The sequence below is a fragment of the Colobus angolensis genome, unplaced genomic scaffold (genome assembly GCF_000951035.1).
Source record: "Colobus angolensis palliatus isolate OR3802 unplaced genomic scaffold, Cang.pa_1.0 Scaffold283, whole genome shotgun sequence".
Taxonomy (NCBI): domain Eukaryota; kingdom Metazoa; phylum Chordata; class Mammalia; order Primates; family Cercopithecidae; genus Colobus; species Colobus angolensis.
In genome coordinates this window covers 2,434,516-2,451,191 of record NW_012116077.1, presented here as the reverse complement: position 1 = coordinate 2,451,191, position 16,676 = coordinate 2,434,516, and the positions used below count along the sequence as shown (strand labels likewise).

The 16,676-nt window shown below is 39.5% G+C and overlaps 1 protein-coding gene across 1 annotated transcript in view; it reads left to right on the top strand.

Annotated features, from left to right (window-relative positions):
• The window catches only part of ARHGEF6 (Rac/Cdc42 guanine nucleotide exchange factor (GEF) 6), a 125,237-nt gene that overhangs the window by 34,490 nt on the left and 74,071 nt on the right, over nt 1-16,676 (top strand). The window contains exons 4-6 of the mRNA XM_011948792.1: nt 1,711-1,835; nt 3,272-3,473; nt 14,364-14,434. Of these exons, the coding sequence (XP_011804182.1) occupies nt 1,711-1,835; nt 3,272-3,473; nt 14,364-14,434 (398 nt within the window). The remainder of the gene's footprint in view (nt 1-1,710; nt 1,836-3,271; nt 3,474-14,363; nt 14,435-16,676) is intronic.

Genomic DNA, 16,676 nt, shown 5'->3' with positions numbered 1-16,676 from the left:
GGAGTGAAAATAATATATTTTATTTAAATGTTTAACACCTACCACACTAGAGGTATTAAATATAAATGCTAGTAAATGTGAAGAAAATGATGATACACGTAGAATGTAACTTCACTGCTTCCCTGGTATAATATTTAACCAACAGCTGGATAGTAATAATCATACTTAAAATGCTTTGAGCTCTTGCCCAGGATCTAGGCTGTCAGAAGAGCCACAGGTGATCTCATTCAATCCTTGAAACAATACTGGGGGTAGGTATTCTTATTATTAGGTCCATATTACAGATAAGGAAAGTCAGGCCAACAGTTGCCCAACTAGAAAGTTAGTGGCTGAGTTGGGATTCAGACCCACATCTAACTGACTACCGAGCCCTTATGCCCAAGCACGAGGCTTGCTGCTTAAACTGTTGGAGAGTCAAGAGGCTGTGTGGCCAGCATTACCAGGTGCTACAAAAAATGTCAAAGCTATGGTCCCTGCCTTTGAGAAAATTACTGTCTATTTAAGGAGACTCAACTTACCCATGTGAAAGAATTAGAGGACAAGAACAGACAATATAATCAAGTGCCAAATAGGTTAGAGCATCTAGGAAGCTATCGAGTAATTATAGTTTTAGTCCAAAGAGCTGTATATAATAGCAATACATGTAAAAATACTTCTCCAAAGTTGTTCTTTTGCTATTTGGAAAAAAAAAAATGCTTTTGAGCTATTGCACGGCGTATAGCTGAAAGTACAGCTAATTCAAGTAACTATATTTAACACACATGACAACTATCCAGTTCTAGTCAGGGAGGATCGTGTAATTCTAACATTATGCCACACAAATTATACGTTCCTTTGCCAAACTCTCCTAGCAAGTTTTACAGTCTCTTCCCTTGCCACAGATATTTATAAAATACAAGGAGGTGAAAGTTAAAACCCACAGCATCAAGGAAATTACTTGGATACTGAGCTTGTCGCCTAGGGAATGTTTGGGCTTTAGACTTTTGCAGTTTATATCTTTTAAAAATAAATGGAGAGGAAAAGAACCCTTATTTAAATTTGTCAAGAATCCAGCTTCTCTCTTTTGTATACTCTCAACAAACTGAAAACATCCAGCTCAGCTCTGGCCTGGTCGAATTTCACAAGGTTTCAAGGAAGAGAAGACTCTTGAATCTGATTGTTAAAAAATTATTCTAGTATCAAGATTGCATCTTTCCCAAACACACCTTCTCTTTCACTCTCATTCTCCACCCTGCCCCACACACATCAGGGAGATTTTACATTATATATGCCACACATATTGTTACGTGTAAGTAAGAAATGAGCCACTGAGTTATGGGCCAAAAAACAAAGAGAGAAATTTGAAATATTTCAAAGTAATAAGAGCCACAAACAGCTGTTTGGTGCCCAATATAGTTCTGCCTTGGATAACAGGGCATACTGTTGCAACTGGTTCAGGAGGGAAGAGTTGTAGGGAAATGGTTAAGAGAAAATGTGGTTCTGTCGCTGTTTTTCATTCTACTGGAGCACGATGGCCAGTAAGGTTAAGAACAGGAAGTTGGCCACCAAAAAGGGAAGGGGGATTGAAATACACTTGGCGTGTTCATAATGATAACATTTAGAATTACAGCCAGGATGCCTCTGATAGTATCCCGAGAAAGATAATATTATGTGGTAGATGTTTTTCTGACCTGAGTGGTTCCTTTAACATGCCTTTTCCTCTTTTCACAGATCAGCTATCAGAAAGACCATGTGGACGTTCCTCTTCTCTTAGTACTGCTAATAATTCTCAGACAAACCCACAGGGAGCAGTTTCTAGCACAGTTTCAGGGCTGCAAAGGCAGTCAAAGACAGTGGTAAGTATAGTCCCCAATTCTCCGTCTGTTTTAAAATCCATAAAATTAGATTGATATCCTAGTTGCATCTCCATATGTGGTGAGACAGCCATCCGGTTTGTTTTGGGCATCACTGAGAAAACTAATTATAAACTGAGCACCAATTCAGGCTGGCCTGAAGGAGCAAATCAAAGGCATGTGGTGGGGACAAAAATCCAGATTGATGCTCCAGCTCTGTCCCTTACAAGAATTAGGCAAGTCACTTAACTGAGAATGCTATGCAAATGGAAGTCATTATGGCTACTTTCTGATGGCAATTTGCTGTTATTTTCCCTATCCTTAGTTTTATTAGAACTAAATAGTGCCTGACACATAGTAGGCAATCAATAAATATTGATCAGTATCCTCATTATTATTGTCATTTTTATTTTTCTCTTTCCATTCCTAATGAGGAAGGCTTGATTTTAAATTTCAGTCTATGATGAGCTTCTATATTGGGATCTCCCAGTTGCCTTTTCACTTGGTCTTATTGGGAGCTTTTATTTGGGAGGAAATGCCTCATCTTCTACTCTTTGGGTGAAACCTTTATTTCCTGTCAAAAGCCACCCACTTCTATTGAGACATTATGACCAATTACTTCCAAAGTATTTGAGTATGTGGTTCTTAACCTTTTTAGATCACAGATCCCTTTGAAAGGCTGATGAGCACTATGGCTCTACACCCTGGTACCCTCTCAAATTGTATACAAAAGCCCATGTGTACGAACTCATTTAGACAAAGATCTGTTGTGCTTATCAGATTCTCTAAGGGGTCTGTGACCCTCGAAAAGGAAGTCCAGTTTATACATGACAGATTAGAAATTCCTGACTTCATATATCCATGTAATAAAACTGCAGTTGTACCCCCTAAATCTATAAAAATAAAAAAATGGAAAAAAGAATTCCTGACTTAGGCAACTATGGGGTATTTGATCTTTGCATATAAATAAGTCTTAGCCAAATTAAGATATCCTTAGTAATTAGGAGATGGGAGGCAGATTTTATGGAGGGTAGGTTAGTACATCTTAGTTATATAATTATGTGGACTGTTTGTGTGTTGAGTAGAGGCAGGGTGGAATAGCTTATCCACGGTGGAATAGCTTATCACTCTACTTTGTTATCTGGCTTAGTTAAATAGATAATCTTTAGATAATGGGGAGGGGTCTGGAGAGAAAAATGAAAGCTATGACCCACTTCAAAATACACATTCTCACAAATGCCAAAGCTTATACACTGTTTTGAGGGATTTATGAATCCCTCAGAGACCCATTCATGGACTCTTAAGTTAAAAACTCAGGACTGAGATGGATCTGGGGTTTTGTCTTCGCTTCCTCCACTTTATTTGCCTAAATCCATATCATTTCTACCCCTGCCTTATTTAGATGAGTGCTTAATCTGGTGTGGCTTTTGTTTCTCTAGGAGATGACGGAAAATGGAAGTCATCAGTTAATAGTAAAAGCGAGATTCAACTTTAAGCAGACTAATGAGGATGAACTGTCAGTTTGTAAGGGGGACATCATTTACGTCACTCGAGTTGAAGAAGGAGGCTGGTGGGAAGGCACATTAAATGGGAGAACAGGCTGGTTCCCCAGTAATTACGTCCGTGAAATTAAATCCAGTGGTAAGTGAAGTTTCTAAAAGCCTTTTTGATTGTGACTCTTGTACTTTCTTGGTATTCTTACTGAAAATTGTGTAGTTTTAATTGGTTAACAGAAACTGTTTATACTTGTATGTGTATGCCAAAAATAAGAGTAGAACAGAACTGGGAAAAATCTGTGATTAGATATTTTGAAACAAATTGTATTTAGATTACATTAAGGCAGCAGAAAAATAAAAAAAGCAAAGGAATTCAAAGCTCAGACAACTGGTCCACCCTAACTGTATCCCTTTATGTCTACTAATTCTAGCCCATGTTATATAGTACATAGTCCTTCTCACTACTCTAAAACTTACCATGGCAGAATCCAATAATAAGAGAGGCCATGTGCTAACTTCCTTTTTTAGCCGTAAGCCCTGTAAGCAGACCTAAGACTAAATGCCTCAGACATGAGAGATGATAATGATAGGGCTGCAGGAAGCTGGCCACTTTGATTCTGAACAAGATTGCCCTTAACTCACTGCATACTGCTAACTGTTTACCTTTGTTTGGTAACAATAGCCAGAGAATGACATCAAATTGCTCTTCAGTAGTCTTTTCTTCTCTCTCTTTCTCTCTTTTTATTTTTTTTTAGACCGGGTCTCGCTCTGTTACCCAGGCACAGTGCAGTGGCTATCACAGCTCACTGCAGCCTGAACCTCTTGGGCTCAAGTGATCTTCTTGCCTTAGCCTCTCAAGTATTTGGGACTACAGGTGCACGCCACCACACCCAGTTAATGTTTAAACTTTTTGTGGACAGGATCTCCCTGTGTTGCCCAGGCTGGTCTTGAGCTCCTGGGCTCAAATGATCTTCCTGTGTCTGCCTCCCAGGGTGCTGGGATTACAGGCATGAGCCACTGCGCCTGGCCACTCTTGAGTAGTTTTCCTTAGAGTTCTTTTGATAATTCACTTGCCCTACATTGTTTAAGAAGATAGGCTCCGCTGATACTGCAAAAAACCCAGCAAACCCTTATACATAAAAATATGTCACGATACACATAAAACAGCATTTAGTTATTCACATCACTACATCTCTTTACTTTTCAAAAATATTTACACAAGGGCTCTTTTGAGTGGTTAGCTCCTCAGCGCATCATTTCTTTTGTAGATATCTTATTGCTTTTTCAATGCCTCAAAATTGATACTATTAATTAATAAAATTATAGGCTCACTGTAAGTAAAATGAAACATTGTGGAAATATACAGTTGACTCTTCAACAACATGGGAATTAAGGGCACTGAGCCCCCATGCAGTTGAAAATCCATGTATAACTTTTGACTCCTCCAAAACTTAACTTCTAATAGCCTACTGTTGATTGGCAGCCTTACTGATTGTATGTTATATGTATTATATACTATGTTCTTATAATAAAGTAAGCTAGAGAGAAGAAAATGTTATTAAGAAAATCATAAAGAAGAGAAAATACATTTACTATTAGTTAGGTGGAAGTAGATCATCATAAAGGTCTTCATCTTCATTGTCTTCATGTATAAATGGGATGGGCCTGCAAAGTTCGAACCCATGTTGTTCGAGGGTCAGCTGTATAATGTAGATAATGAAAGTTCCTCTTCTCTTTGCACCCTCCCCCAGATAACCAGAGTTAGGAGCTTTTTCCTAAAGTATTTAAGATAAAATTAATTTGCACACTTTTCTGTGTTCTGTGTTGTGTTAAAAGGGGTATCTCCTTTAATGGAATATGTTTACTAGCAGACTTATAATTATATACCTGTATGGAGACTTCTTAGCATTTTTAATTGCTGGGAATCAGGAAGGTTCTGTTGAGCCCTGGAGTATTTCCACAGGCTTTGCCTGGAATTTCCTTGGTTTTGATGATATTCACAGACGATTTTTACCTCTCACTACATCTTTCAATTGATTTAATTTTGTTGACAGAATCCCTAAAAGATTTTCCAGATTCACTGTAACATTGTTCCCTGATACAGTGTCTTTATCTGCAAAACTAAAAGGAGCAATAATTTTGTCCAGGAATCCCAAGCACTGCCGAGGGGACCTGGGAAGTGAACAGCACACCCTGAATTTGACGACTCTCCTTATAATGTCCCTCACTGTGATTCCTTGTAGCAGTCCGGCCACTCCCTTATAGACTGCCCCAGGTTATTTGTCCTGGTCTTAGGGCTCTTCTTTTTAAAATTTCTCCTATATTCTCTCTGGTTTAGGACTCAGCTTAGGATTCATGTGGCAAGCTCCAGCTCTGATTTGAGCACTTAGGTAACTCTTAGAAGCATCTAACCCAACTGTCAAGGACAGGTCTGAGTTGCTTGGGCCAGGAAATGAGTGCTAGTCAGGGAAGGCCTGGAACTAGTGGTGTACGGAACAACCGCTCTCATTTAGCTTATGACAGCAGCTTCCTAATTGGCATCTCTGCCCCTGTTTTTGTCACTCCTGTAATCCAGTCTAAACTCAGTACCCAGAGTGATTCTTTCAAAATGTAACTTGGGGCCGGGCGCAGTGGCTCATGCCTGTAATCCCAGCACTTTGGGAGGCTGAGGCGGGCAGATCACTTGAGGTTAGGAATTCACGATCAGCCTGAGCAACATGGAGAAACCCCATCTCTACTAAAAATACAAAAATTAGCTGGGCATGGTGGCGCATGCCTATAGTCCTAGCTACTTGGGAGGCTGAGACAGGAGAATAGTTTGAACCCAGGAGGCGGAGGTTGCAGTGAGCTGAGATTGTGCCACTGCACTCCAGCCTGGGTGACAGAGTGAGACTGTCTCAAAATAATAATAATAATAATAATGATGATGATGATAATGTAACTTGTGTCATGGCTCCCCATCTCAAAAAAAGAAAAGGCCAAGGTCATCACAATAGCCTCCAAGGCCCTCCAGGATCTGGCCTTCCATTGCCCTTCTGGCCTCCTCTCTCATCTCTCTTCCCCTCACTCATTCCACTTTAGCCACACTGGTCTCTTGGCTGCCTGTGCCAGACAGGCTCCTGCCTCACTTGGTGTTCCCCTGTCTGGAACACTCTCCAGCTGTCAGCACGGCTGGCTCCCTCACCTCCTTCAGGTCCACTCACTTGTCCACTTCACAGGAGGGCCTTTCCTGGTCACCCAGGAGAAAATTTAACCCTATCCCCACTCCCTCTATCCCCCTTCCCTGCTTAAATTTTTTTGCTTATTATTTTTCCCCATCTAACAAAATACACATTTACTTATTTGTTTCATTTACTGTTTATATTTTGCCATTAGAAATGTAAATACCACAAGGGCAGAGACCGTTCGTTTTGTTTATACTCAGTAAATATTTGTAAAATGAATGAATATTATGGGATAGGTAATTCAATTCTGTTCAGCTTGTTCACTGAGTACCTCCTAGGCACTCAGGGGGTCTGTAACAATCTATACCTCATAGACGCCGTCCCCTAGCACCTTACAGTCTAGTAATCAACACAGGTTTGTTCACAACTAACTGTTACAGGCCAGGACAGAGTAAGTAACACAGACAAAGGACTGAGTAAGATGCTGTAGGAACAGTGAAGAAACAATTTGATTAACAATAACATAAGGAGTGGGGAAACACTTGAATTGGGTCTTGAAGGACAGAAGAAGTTTCTGAATGGGAGAAGAAGATTAGAGGGAATTTTTAAGTTCAAGCATGGAAGTAAGAGTGGATGGTGGGGTAATTTGGGTTGAGAATCAGATGCATGACTTTAAGGAATGGGACCTTGAGCTGGAACTACATTAAGAGGTGGTGTCAATGTCAAGTTTTAGGCAAGGGATAACGTGGTTTGGGAAGATCCTTCTGGAGGTAACGTGGGGGATGGATTTCAGGGAAGTGGTGGGAATAACCAGCAAGGGTGTAGAGAAACTAGCAGAGGCTACTGCTAAGGTCCAGGCAATCCAGATAGTGGTATGGACTGCTGTGGGGATAGTGGGGAGGAAGAGAAATGGATGGATGCAGTATATACTGTTGAAATGAAATTTTAAAAACTTGCTGATGATTAGTTTTGAGGATAAGGGAACAGATGAGAACAATACCAAGTCTAGAGGTCCAGCTTGATGGTGAGCTCCTTAATGGCATGCAGTGTCATGCACCTAGCCAGCCCACAAAGGTTGATTTCTCTTAATGAGGGCGTCAATCTCTGTCTTGGACACTGGTGTAGTGGAGAAGCATAAGACATGGCTTTTGCCTTCAGGGTGTTCATACACCAGTGTAGAAAGACATCATTAGAATACAATATGGTAAGTTTAGTGATATAGCTAAATACAGGATGCTATGGAGAGGTGGGAGGAGAAGAGAGGAATATAACTCATCTTGACAGGGAAGTCAAGGGGACTTATTCATCTTTGTATACCGTCTTGTCTCCATATGCCTAACATGGTGCTTTAGACATAGGAAATGTTTGATGTGTGCTGAACTCTGTTAATAGAGAAGATAGGAGGAGGCAGAGGTTGAGTGTGCATGTCTCTCTGTGTGTCTGTGTTGGGGGGGTGATTGGTACTGAAGATGATGAACTGTTTTGTACTTGAGCAGAGGTGCACCGAGTCATAGGTCTGAAGATTTCTAGCAAGTAGTTGGCAGTATGGTTATGGAACACAGGAGAGAGATAAGAGCTGGTGATGAGGCAACTGACAGTGTAAGTCAGTGGACGATGAAGTGTAAAATATATAGCAGAGCATCGGTGTTCAGAGACAGAGAGTGCGTTGTGCCTGAAGAGGTTGAGGGAGGCTTCATGGAGGAGATAGGGCTTAAGCTGAACACTGAAAGACAGATAGGCTGTGAATAGGCCCAGAAGAGAGGCAAGGACAATCTAAATCATAGTGATTGTTCAGGGAAAACAAAACCCACGATGGTTCTGTGGTAGGACTGAGCAGAGTGAGCTTGAGGGACAATGGAAGAGACTAGCTTCAGGTAATAAAAATGTCTTGCTGGGAAAGTAGGTGCTCAATGAATCTTTGTTGACTTGAATTCTTTCCTACCCCAACTCTTGCCACCACCACAAAATAGTAGGTAAGCCAAAACCTATCTAGGATGCTGCCGAGGAATATTTTAAATTAAATGCTATGTTGTGTTATGTTTGGTCTAGAAAATACTTTTCCATTTTTAATTAATTAATTAATCTTTCTCTCTGTCTTTTTTTTTTTTTTTTAACACGGTATCTCACTGTGTTGCCCAGGCTGGTCTCAAAACTCCTGGGCTCTAGCGATCCTCCTGCCCTGGCCGTCCAAAGTTCTGGGATTACAGAGGTGAGCCACCATGCCTGGCCTTTATTTCTTTCAACGAACTCCATACTGATGTATTTTTTTTTTTTTTTTGAGATGGAGTTTCACTCTTGTTGCCCAGGCTGGAGTGCAATGGCGCCATCTCAGCTCCCCACAACCTCTGCCTCCCGGGTTCAAGCGAGTATCCCGCCTCAGCCTCCTAAATAGCTGGGATTGCAGGCATGCGCCACCACGCCTGGCTAATTTTGTAATTTTAGTAGAGACGGGGTTTCACCATGTTAGCCAGGATGGTCTCGATCTTCTGACCTCGTGATCCGCCCGTCTCGGCCTCCCAAAGTGCTGGGATTACAGGCTTGAGCCACCGCGCCCGGCCCAACGTAGTTTTAAACCCCATTGCCATACAACCTTTTAGGCCATTTATAAAATTCAATCAGGCATAGAACTGAAAATCTTTAGTGATCTCAGTCTGCTTACCATTGGGTCAAACATATAACACTGTGACCACTCGAAGAGTCAGTAATTCTGACACATTCATACATGCAGCCTGGCAGCCTGGAGGGCGGAGGGACATTTAGCCTGATACTACACATTCTTTTCTGATGTCTTAAAAGCAGAACAAAACAAGCCCAAAGCCATACAACCCTCACCCTGCAGATTACTGTGCCATGGGAGTGCTGTGCATAGTTTTCCTCCCTTAAGTCTGTCATTGACAAGAGCACTTTGTGCTCTGGTAAATTTGCCCTTGGGGAGTGGCGTTTTAAGTTTTGGATTCCACTGTAGCTCTCATCTAGAGATAATTATGGCCAAAGCTCTGGGGATAGCTTTTTCCCGCTCTTTGAGAAGAGGCTGATTTCAGAGGTCGTATACCATAAGGAATCACCCACCTAATACTATAGAAAGTTAAGAAATAGAAGACTTGAGTATGAAACACACACACACACACCTCTTTTTAACATGAGCTTGTGGCTGAAAGTAGAGTAAGTTTTTGTGACCATGATGATAAAAGCTTCACTCCAAGGATGATTAAATCTGGACATTGATGACATCATGAAGCCATTGTCATCAATTCTGCTTGCCTACCTCTGGATTTCCTATTACATGAGAAAAATAAACCCTATTTTGACCAAAAATATGTTTTTTTAAGGATCTTATTTCATGAAAAATACATGTATTAATAACTTAGTTATTATATAAGTTACAGAACATATATTAAGGGACTTTGCTCTTGTATTTCATTTGAGCCAGATACATTATAAATGAGAAAATTAGCCACTTATATACAATTTTCCATTCTCTTTTAAAAATCAGTGGTAACTTGTAAGTTAACTTGTTATTAATACATCAAAGTAATTTCTGCTAGTACAGTGGCAACATAATGGTAATTATACCCTTTTTACATTTTTGTCTCTGTTCTGTTACCTAGAAAGGTTGAGGGTTTTGTTGGTACTTTGCATTAAAAATTTCCTGGCAAAATTTTTAAGCCAAGAAATTATTGAGGCAAGTGCGATTGAGCAGGTATTTTAAACAAATTCTATTTTCTCCTATTGATTCAATTAAGAGTTCATCAAATCTTTCTTCTAAAACTTTCTATTAGCAGTAAATATAGATATCAATTGAGGGGATTAGGTACATGGTTAATTAAATTTGTATTAAGGCAGATTAAGAAATCAGTCTTCCTGCTCATTATAAACCAAAGCTAGGATTGAGCTTTATATTTAGACTTCCTGTTTTAATCCCCTGGGTGTATCACATAGATATTTCCTGTCCAGAGAGACTATTTGTCACTTGATTTCTTTTTGTCCTATCACCACCAACAGGCAATAGTAATCTGTACACCAGCAAAGGAAGAGAAAGAATCAAAAATTAATTGGAAAGGAATCTTTACATCAGGATCAGGAGGATTTCTTATGCCTGTATTTGTGTGACACTCTTGTTTGAGTTATATTATACAAACAATCCATTGGAATTCTTCACTATATTGACTGATTTTTCCCCCCCACTGATTGGATTACCCAATCTCCTCATTGCCTTAGAACACCCCCTAAAATGTTTACATTTTCATGTTCGTTCTAGTTAGGTCACTTTGTAATCCCCCACCAGGGACTGAACTTGTCTCCTCGGAACCTCCACATATTCATTCCTTCTTTGCATGTTGCTGAGTGTGGGTTTCAGAGAGTCTTTCACATGGCGGGAGTAAGAAGTGGTAGGGGTGGGGGTGGGGAGCAAAGGAGGAACAAGAGGCCAGAAACTGTCACTGAGGTCATAGTGCTGATGTTTTTCTCTTTGCATTCCCTCTTGTAGTGTTTCATGGAGCCAGTCATTTGCAAGGTCTACGTTTTTTTAGACTTTCCAAGTTTATCCTTCCAAATCTGTCTCCCTTCTGTTCTTTGTGTTAATTCCCCAGCTTAGACCAAGACTGCAGAGAGAGCTAGAACTTCAGTGCTATGCTGAATTAATAGTGGTGAGAGAATGCATCCTTGCCTTGTTCCTGATCTTAGGGGGAAAGCATTTAGCATTCGGTCTTTCCCCCTTTTATAAGATGCTAACTGTAGGTTTTTTGTAGACGCACTTTATTAAGTTGAAGAAGTTCTTCATTCTTATTTTTTCCACGAGTTATTTTTTCTCAAATAGGTGTTTAATTTTGTCAAGTGCTTTTTCTGCATCGATTAATATTATCATGTGACTTTTTTCTTTTAAGAATGTTAAGATCATGGGTTACATTAATGGATTTTAAAATATTTAACCAACCTAGGATGAATCCCATAGTATACAATTCTTTTAAAATATTGCTGAATTCTACTTGCTAATATTTTGTAAATTTTTTTGCATCTATATTCATGAGGGATATTGGTCTGCAGTTTTCTTTTTTGCACTGCGTTTGTATGGTTTTGGTGTCAGTGTAATAGCGATTTCATAAAATGACTTGGGAAGTGATCTCTTTTATTTTATTTATTTATTTATTTATTTTGAGACGGAGTCTCGCTCTGTCGCCCAGGCTGGAGTGCAGTGGCCGGATCTCAGCTCACTGCAAGCCCCGCCTCCTGGGTTTACGCCATTCTCCTGCCTCAGTCTCCCGAGTAGCTGGAACTACAGGTGCCCGCCACCTCGCCCGGCTCGTTTTTTGTATTTTTTAGTAGAGACGGGGTTTCACTGTGTTAGCCAGGATGGTCTCGATCTCCTGACCTCGTGATCCGCCCGTCTCGGCCTCCCAAAGTGCTGGGATTACGTGAGCCACCGCGCTCGGCCGATCTCTTATTTTCTATGTGACATTATATGGAATTAGTATTGATTCTTCCTTAAACAGTTAATAGAATTCTCCAGTGACACCTTATGGGCCTGGAGATTTCCTTTTTCAGAGTTTTAAATTTACAAGTTCAATTTCCTTAATAGTTATAAGGCCATTCAAATGATCTATTTCATATTGGGTGAGTTGCGGTAGTTTTTGTTTTCTGAGGAATTGGTTCATTTCACACCTAAGTGTCAAATTTATGTGTGTAGAGTTGTTTGTAGTATTCCATTATTATCCTTTTTATATCTCCAGGGTCTGGACTGATGTTCCCTGTTTCATTTCTGATAGTGCTCACATTTTCCTAGGAAAGCCTTATGAACCACCAGTGGATCCAGGTGGATCTTGAACTAGCATAAAGCTTCCAGGAACTGGCTATGCTCCACTTGTCCTCACCGGGGAGTGACAGAATTGTCCCTCATTGCTACTTTTCTGCCTTATTTTCACTCTGCCCAACCTGGTCCCACTGGATAACTCACTGTCACAAGAACAGCTCTGCCTTGAGCATTGCCATTCATACGTCTGTGTTTCTGAAATCTTCCCCGAAAAGAAAACTCTGTACTGCCTTCCCTGCCTGTTTGAATTCCATCTGCCCGTCAGGGCCAGATCGAGTACCTCCTTCCTAGCAAGGTCTTCTCTAACCATCCCAGATCAAACTCATAGCCTCTCTGAACTCCAGCAGGAATCCCTGTCCATGCCATTGACCAAGCCCTTCAGTAGCTTTATCTCAGGGTATCATATTGGTTAGGAACACAGGCTCTTGTCAAGACATACCTGGGCTTCAGTCTTGGCTCTGCCATTTCCTAGCTGCATGACGTGAGACGACTGACTTCACTTCCTTGAATCTTAGTGGCCTCCTCTGTAAAATGAGAAGATAGTCTGCCTGTCAGAGTTGTTGTAAAGATCAAATAATGTGTCTTAAAAGCTATTAAGTATGAAATAAATATTAGGGATATTCCAATACAATAATAATTAAAAATCAAGGTTAAATGGGAAAATATTTATAAAATAATATTGTAATAGAAGAATTATAAAACTGCAGGTAAGGTTAGAAAGATCCAAGAGTGTGTGCATGTGTGTGTTCACAAACATACATAAAAGAATGGGAAGACACACTTCAAAAACAGTCTAAATGATGATGGTTAGCTCTAGGTAATGGGCTAATTGCTGGGTTTTATTTTCTGTTCTATATTTTAAATTTTTTGGGGTGGGACTGCAATAGATTTATAACTTAAAAATATTATTTAAAAAACAAAAATGAAGATCTGATGATATGTTATTATTTGGTTATTTATACTGCACCATACTTTAGAAAGGGTTTAAAACAGCATACAGTATAGCAAGTTAAAATTAAAATATAAAACAAAGTGAAGCAGAGGAGAAAATGCAGGTAGGAAAGATGCTATGTTGTGACACTGCTAAAAATTTGTTATGACTGTCTCATATTTTTATTGTGTTTTTTTTTTAAAGAATGTCCTAGGATTTCCTTTAGTCATGAGTTTAATAAGTAAGATTAATTTAGTTAAAAGAAGGGCAGCATTTTACAACGCAATGGAATAATATGAAAATTATACTTAAAAGAGAATAATGTCCTGCTAGTTTTCATCGAGTTAAACCTTCTGATTATTTTGTTGTTGGCATAGTAGACACACCCAAGAAAGGCATGCTTGCCATTATTTATATTTTATTATACTTGTATAGTAAATTGCACGTTATAAGTACAGATATGGGGTTACATACTGATAAACCCATTGTAAGTTGAAAGTATCATAAATCAAGAATACATTTAATACATCTAACCTACTGAACATCATAGCTTAGCCTAGCCTACCTTAAATGTGCTTAGAACACTTACAGTAGCCTGCAGTTGGGCAAAATTATCTAACACAAAGCCTATTTTATAATAAAGTATTTATTAGGTCATGTACATAGTAGTTTGCCAAGGCAGGAAAATGTCAAAATAAATTATGATTTCTACTGAATGTGTATCGCTGTTGCACCATTGTTAAGTTGAAAAATCATAAGTTGAACCATCATAAGTTGGCGACTATCTGTATGCATTTGGCTAGTATTGGTTTTGTGTATCTGTTTCGAATAAGTTGAATGGAGAGGGCAGACAAACCCCAACCAGGAGTAAAGTTCTTGCCCTGGCCCTGCTATTTCTTAGTTAGGTCTTAACTCCTTGGCTTATTCCTCCTTTGGAAATTGAAGAGTCTAGACAAGAAGATCTAACTTTGACCATCTATAGTTTAGCACAATTGTAGTTTCACTTGTTTAAGAATGTACGTTTCCATTGATCCTTCCACTGGGAATCTTTATAGCATGTTAGTTGACCTGTGTTATAAAATGTTCATAATAGCCTTCTGTGATATTAACATAATTTAAATGTCTTTTTCACAGAGAGACCTCTCTCCCCCAAGGCCATCAGAGGATTTGAAACTGCTCCACTTACCAAGAATTATTATACTGTGGTAAGTGTTCAGATGATGAATAAAAATTTTCTTGACTCTATATGGAACTTTTTCACTTGTCAAACCATTGATGTGTTGAGGTGACACAAGGGAAAGACTGAATAAAGTTGCATGCATGAGTCCAATGCCATTCGCATTACAGTGGAGCTCTTCTACTTATATGCTTCTTTTATTTATTTATTTATTTATTTATTTTTTGAGACGGAGTCTCGCTCTGCCGCCCAGGCTGGAGTGCAGTGGCCGGATCTCAGCTCACTGCAAGCTCTGCCTCCCGGGTTTATGCCATTCTCCTGCCTCAGCCTCCCGAGTAGCTGGGACTACAGGCGCCCGCCACCTTCCGGCTAGTTTTTTTTTTGTATTTTTTAGTAGAGACGGGGTTTCACCGTGTTAGCCAGGATGGTCTCGATCTCCTGACCTCGTGATCCACCCGTCTCGGCCTCCCAAAGTGCTGGGATTACAGGCTTGAGCCACCGCGCGCGGCCCATGCTTCTTACAGATATCTAGAAGTCGTATATCTACCGTGCTGAAAAATTCAAAGGTAGCACGGATTCAGAGCAAGCCCTATTAAACAGCATGAAATAGAAATTGGCTAATATGTAAGAATTATGGTGAAATTCAGCAGTTAGATATACCCTTACCAGATATTTAGAAGGTGAATTTCCAAGTTCCTGTAATGCAATAAATTTTAAGTGGTTGCATTTTGTGATTTTACTTCAGAATCAATGACTTCATTATTATATCCTCTGAAATATTATCATCCTTTAAAGAGAGCCCAAAAGGAAAACTGCCCTTTGGCACAGTGGGAGGAATGACATGGCTCTGGCTTAAACACAGATATGTCAAAATATGTTAACTATAAATAGGGTATGTGCAATACTCAAAATAAATCCCTATTTGAAAAAGAAATCGCATCATTCTCCTTCATCTACTCTCTGCTTTCTCTTCACGTCTCCTTTCCAGACTTGGCCCAGTCACTAATTAAAAGGTCAAGTCATGATTAACCTCTAAGTTTCCCTGTCTGGTAGCCTTGTCATTCCCCCGGCCCCGCCTCACCACCTCAGCTGAAATACAGTTTCACTTTTTTACCCAGTGTTCTATGTGCATTTGTCTTGCATACTCATCTCCCTTTGTGCATGGATAGAGTTTTTAAACATCTCTATACAGGTATGTGAATATCATTTGGTTTCAAAAAGTTGAATTTCACTCTTCAGTGAATTTGCTCCATAATGATGACATGAGCAATAGAGAATATGAAAAATCAAGAAGGAACTCACTAGCTAACATGGACAATAAATAATCACAGGGGACTATTTTGTTAATATCTTTTATCTTACGTTTCCAAGGCTAAAATGTATTACCCAGGAGAGGTAGATTCCCTTCTCCCTTACTTCATGATCACTTCTTTTAGCTTTTAGATAACTCCTAATTATTCAATTTTTAAAGAAAGGTTGTAGTGGAATGATGGATGAAAATATTACCATAGCTGCTTCTACCTGTGGGTCTGGAGCATATCATCACTCTGCTTTGGATCTCTCTCTGCCTCTGCTGATTCTACCAACTTAAAATGTGGTTGGGATTATCCAAGGCAGAGTAAACTCTGTGATTCTCATGGAATTTATATCAATCCTATATATATAATGGTCGAACTCTGGACATGCTGCAGTTTATATATCCCACCTCCTGTTGGAAGACGTGTGTTGTTTCTAGTTCCTTGCTGTTATAGACAATTCTGCATTGAATAGCTTATATATATATCACTTGTCAAAGTATATGAAGATCTGTATGGTGAAAGTTCAGTGCTTAGGTCAAAAAATATATATGTTTCACAATATTTTTTGGTAGATATTATCCCAAACCTCAGACCTCATAAAGAAAACAAATGTCTTGGGGGAACCATGATAGCCTGTGAAGAACCTGTAGAAATTCGAAGTGAATATTGCTTAATTATTGACCAGCTGGATATATTGTAACTAGATATGGATGTGAAGAAATTTTGGTTGGTTGGTTTTTTTAAATCCACATTTCTTTGGCTTTGAATATTTAGGCAAATTTTTAGTGTCAATTAATTCAAAATATATTTTGAGTGTTCTGATTGTCCTCCTAATCTGTGTTGAATAAAAAAAAAATTATTCCATCCACAGGATTTGTAGACTTGTAAAATCAATTTCACTCACATGAAAAGTGCCCTCAGCCGGGGGCGGTGGCTCAAACCTGTAATCCCAGCACTTTGGGAGGCCGAGGC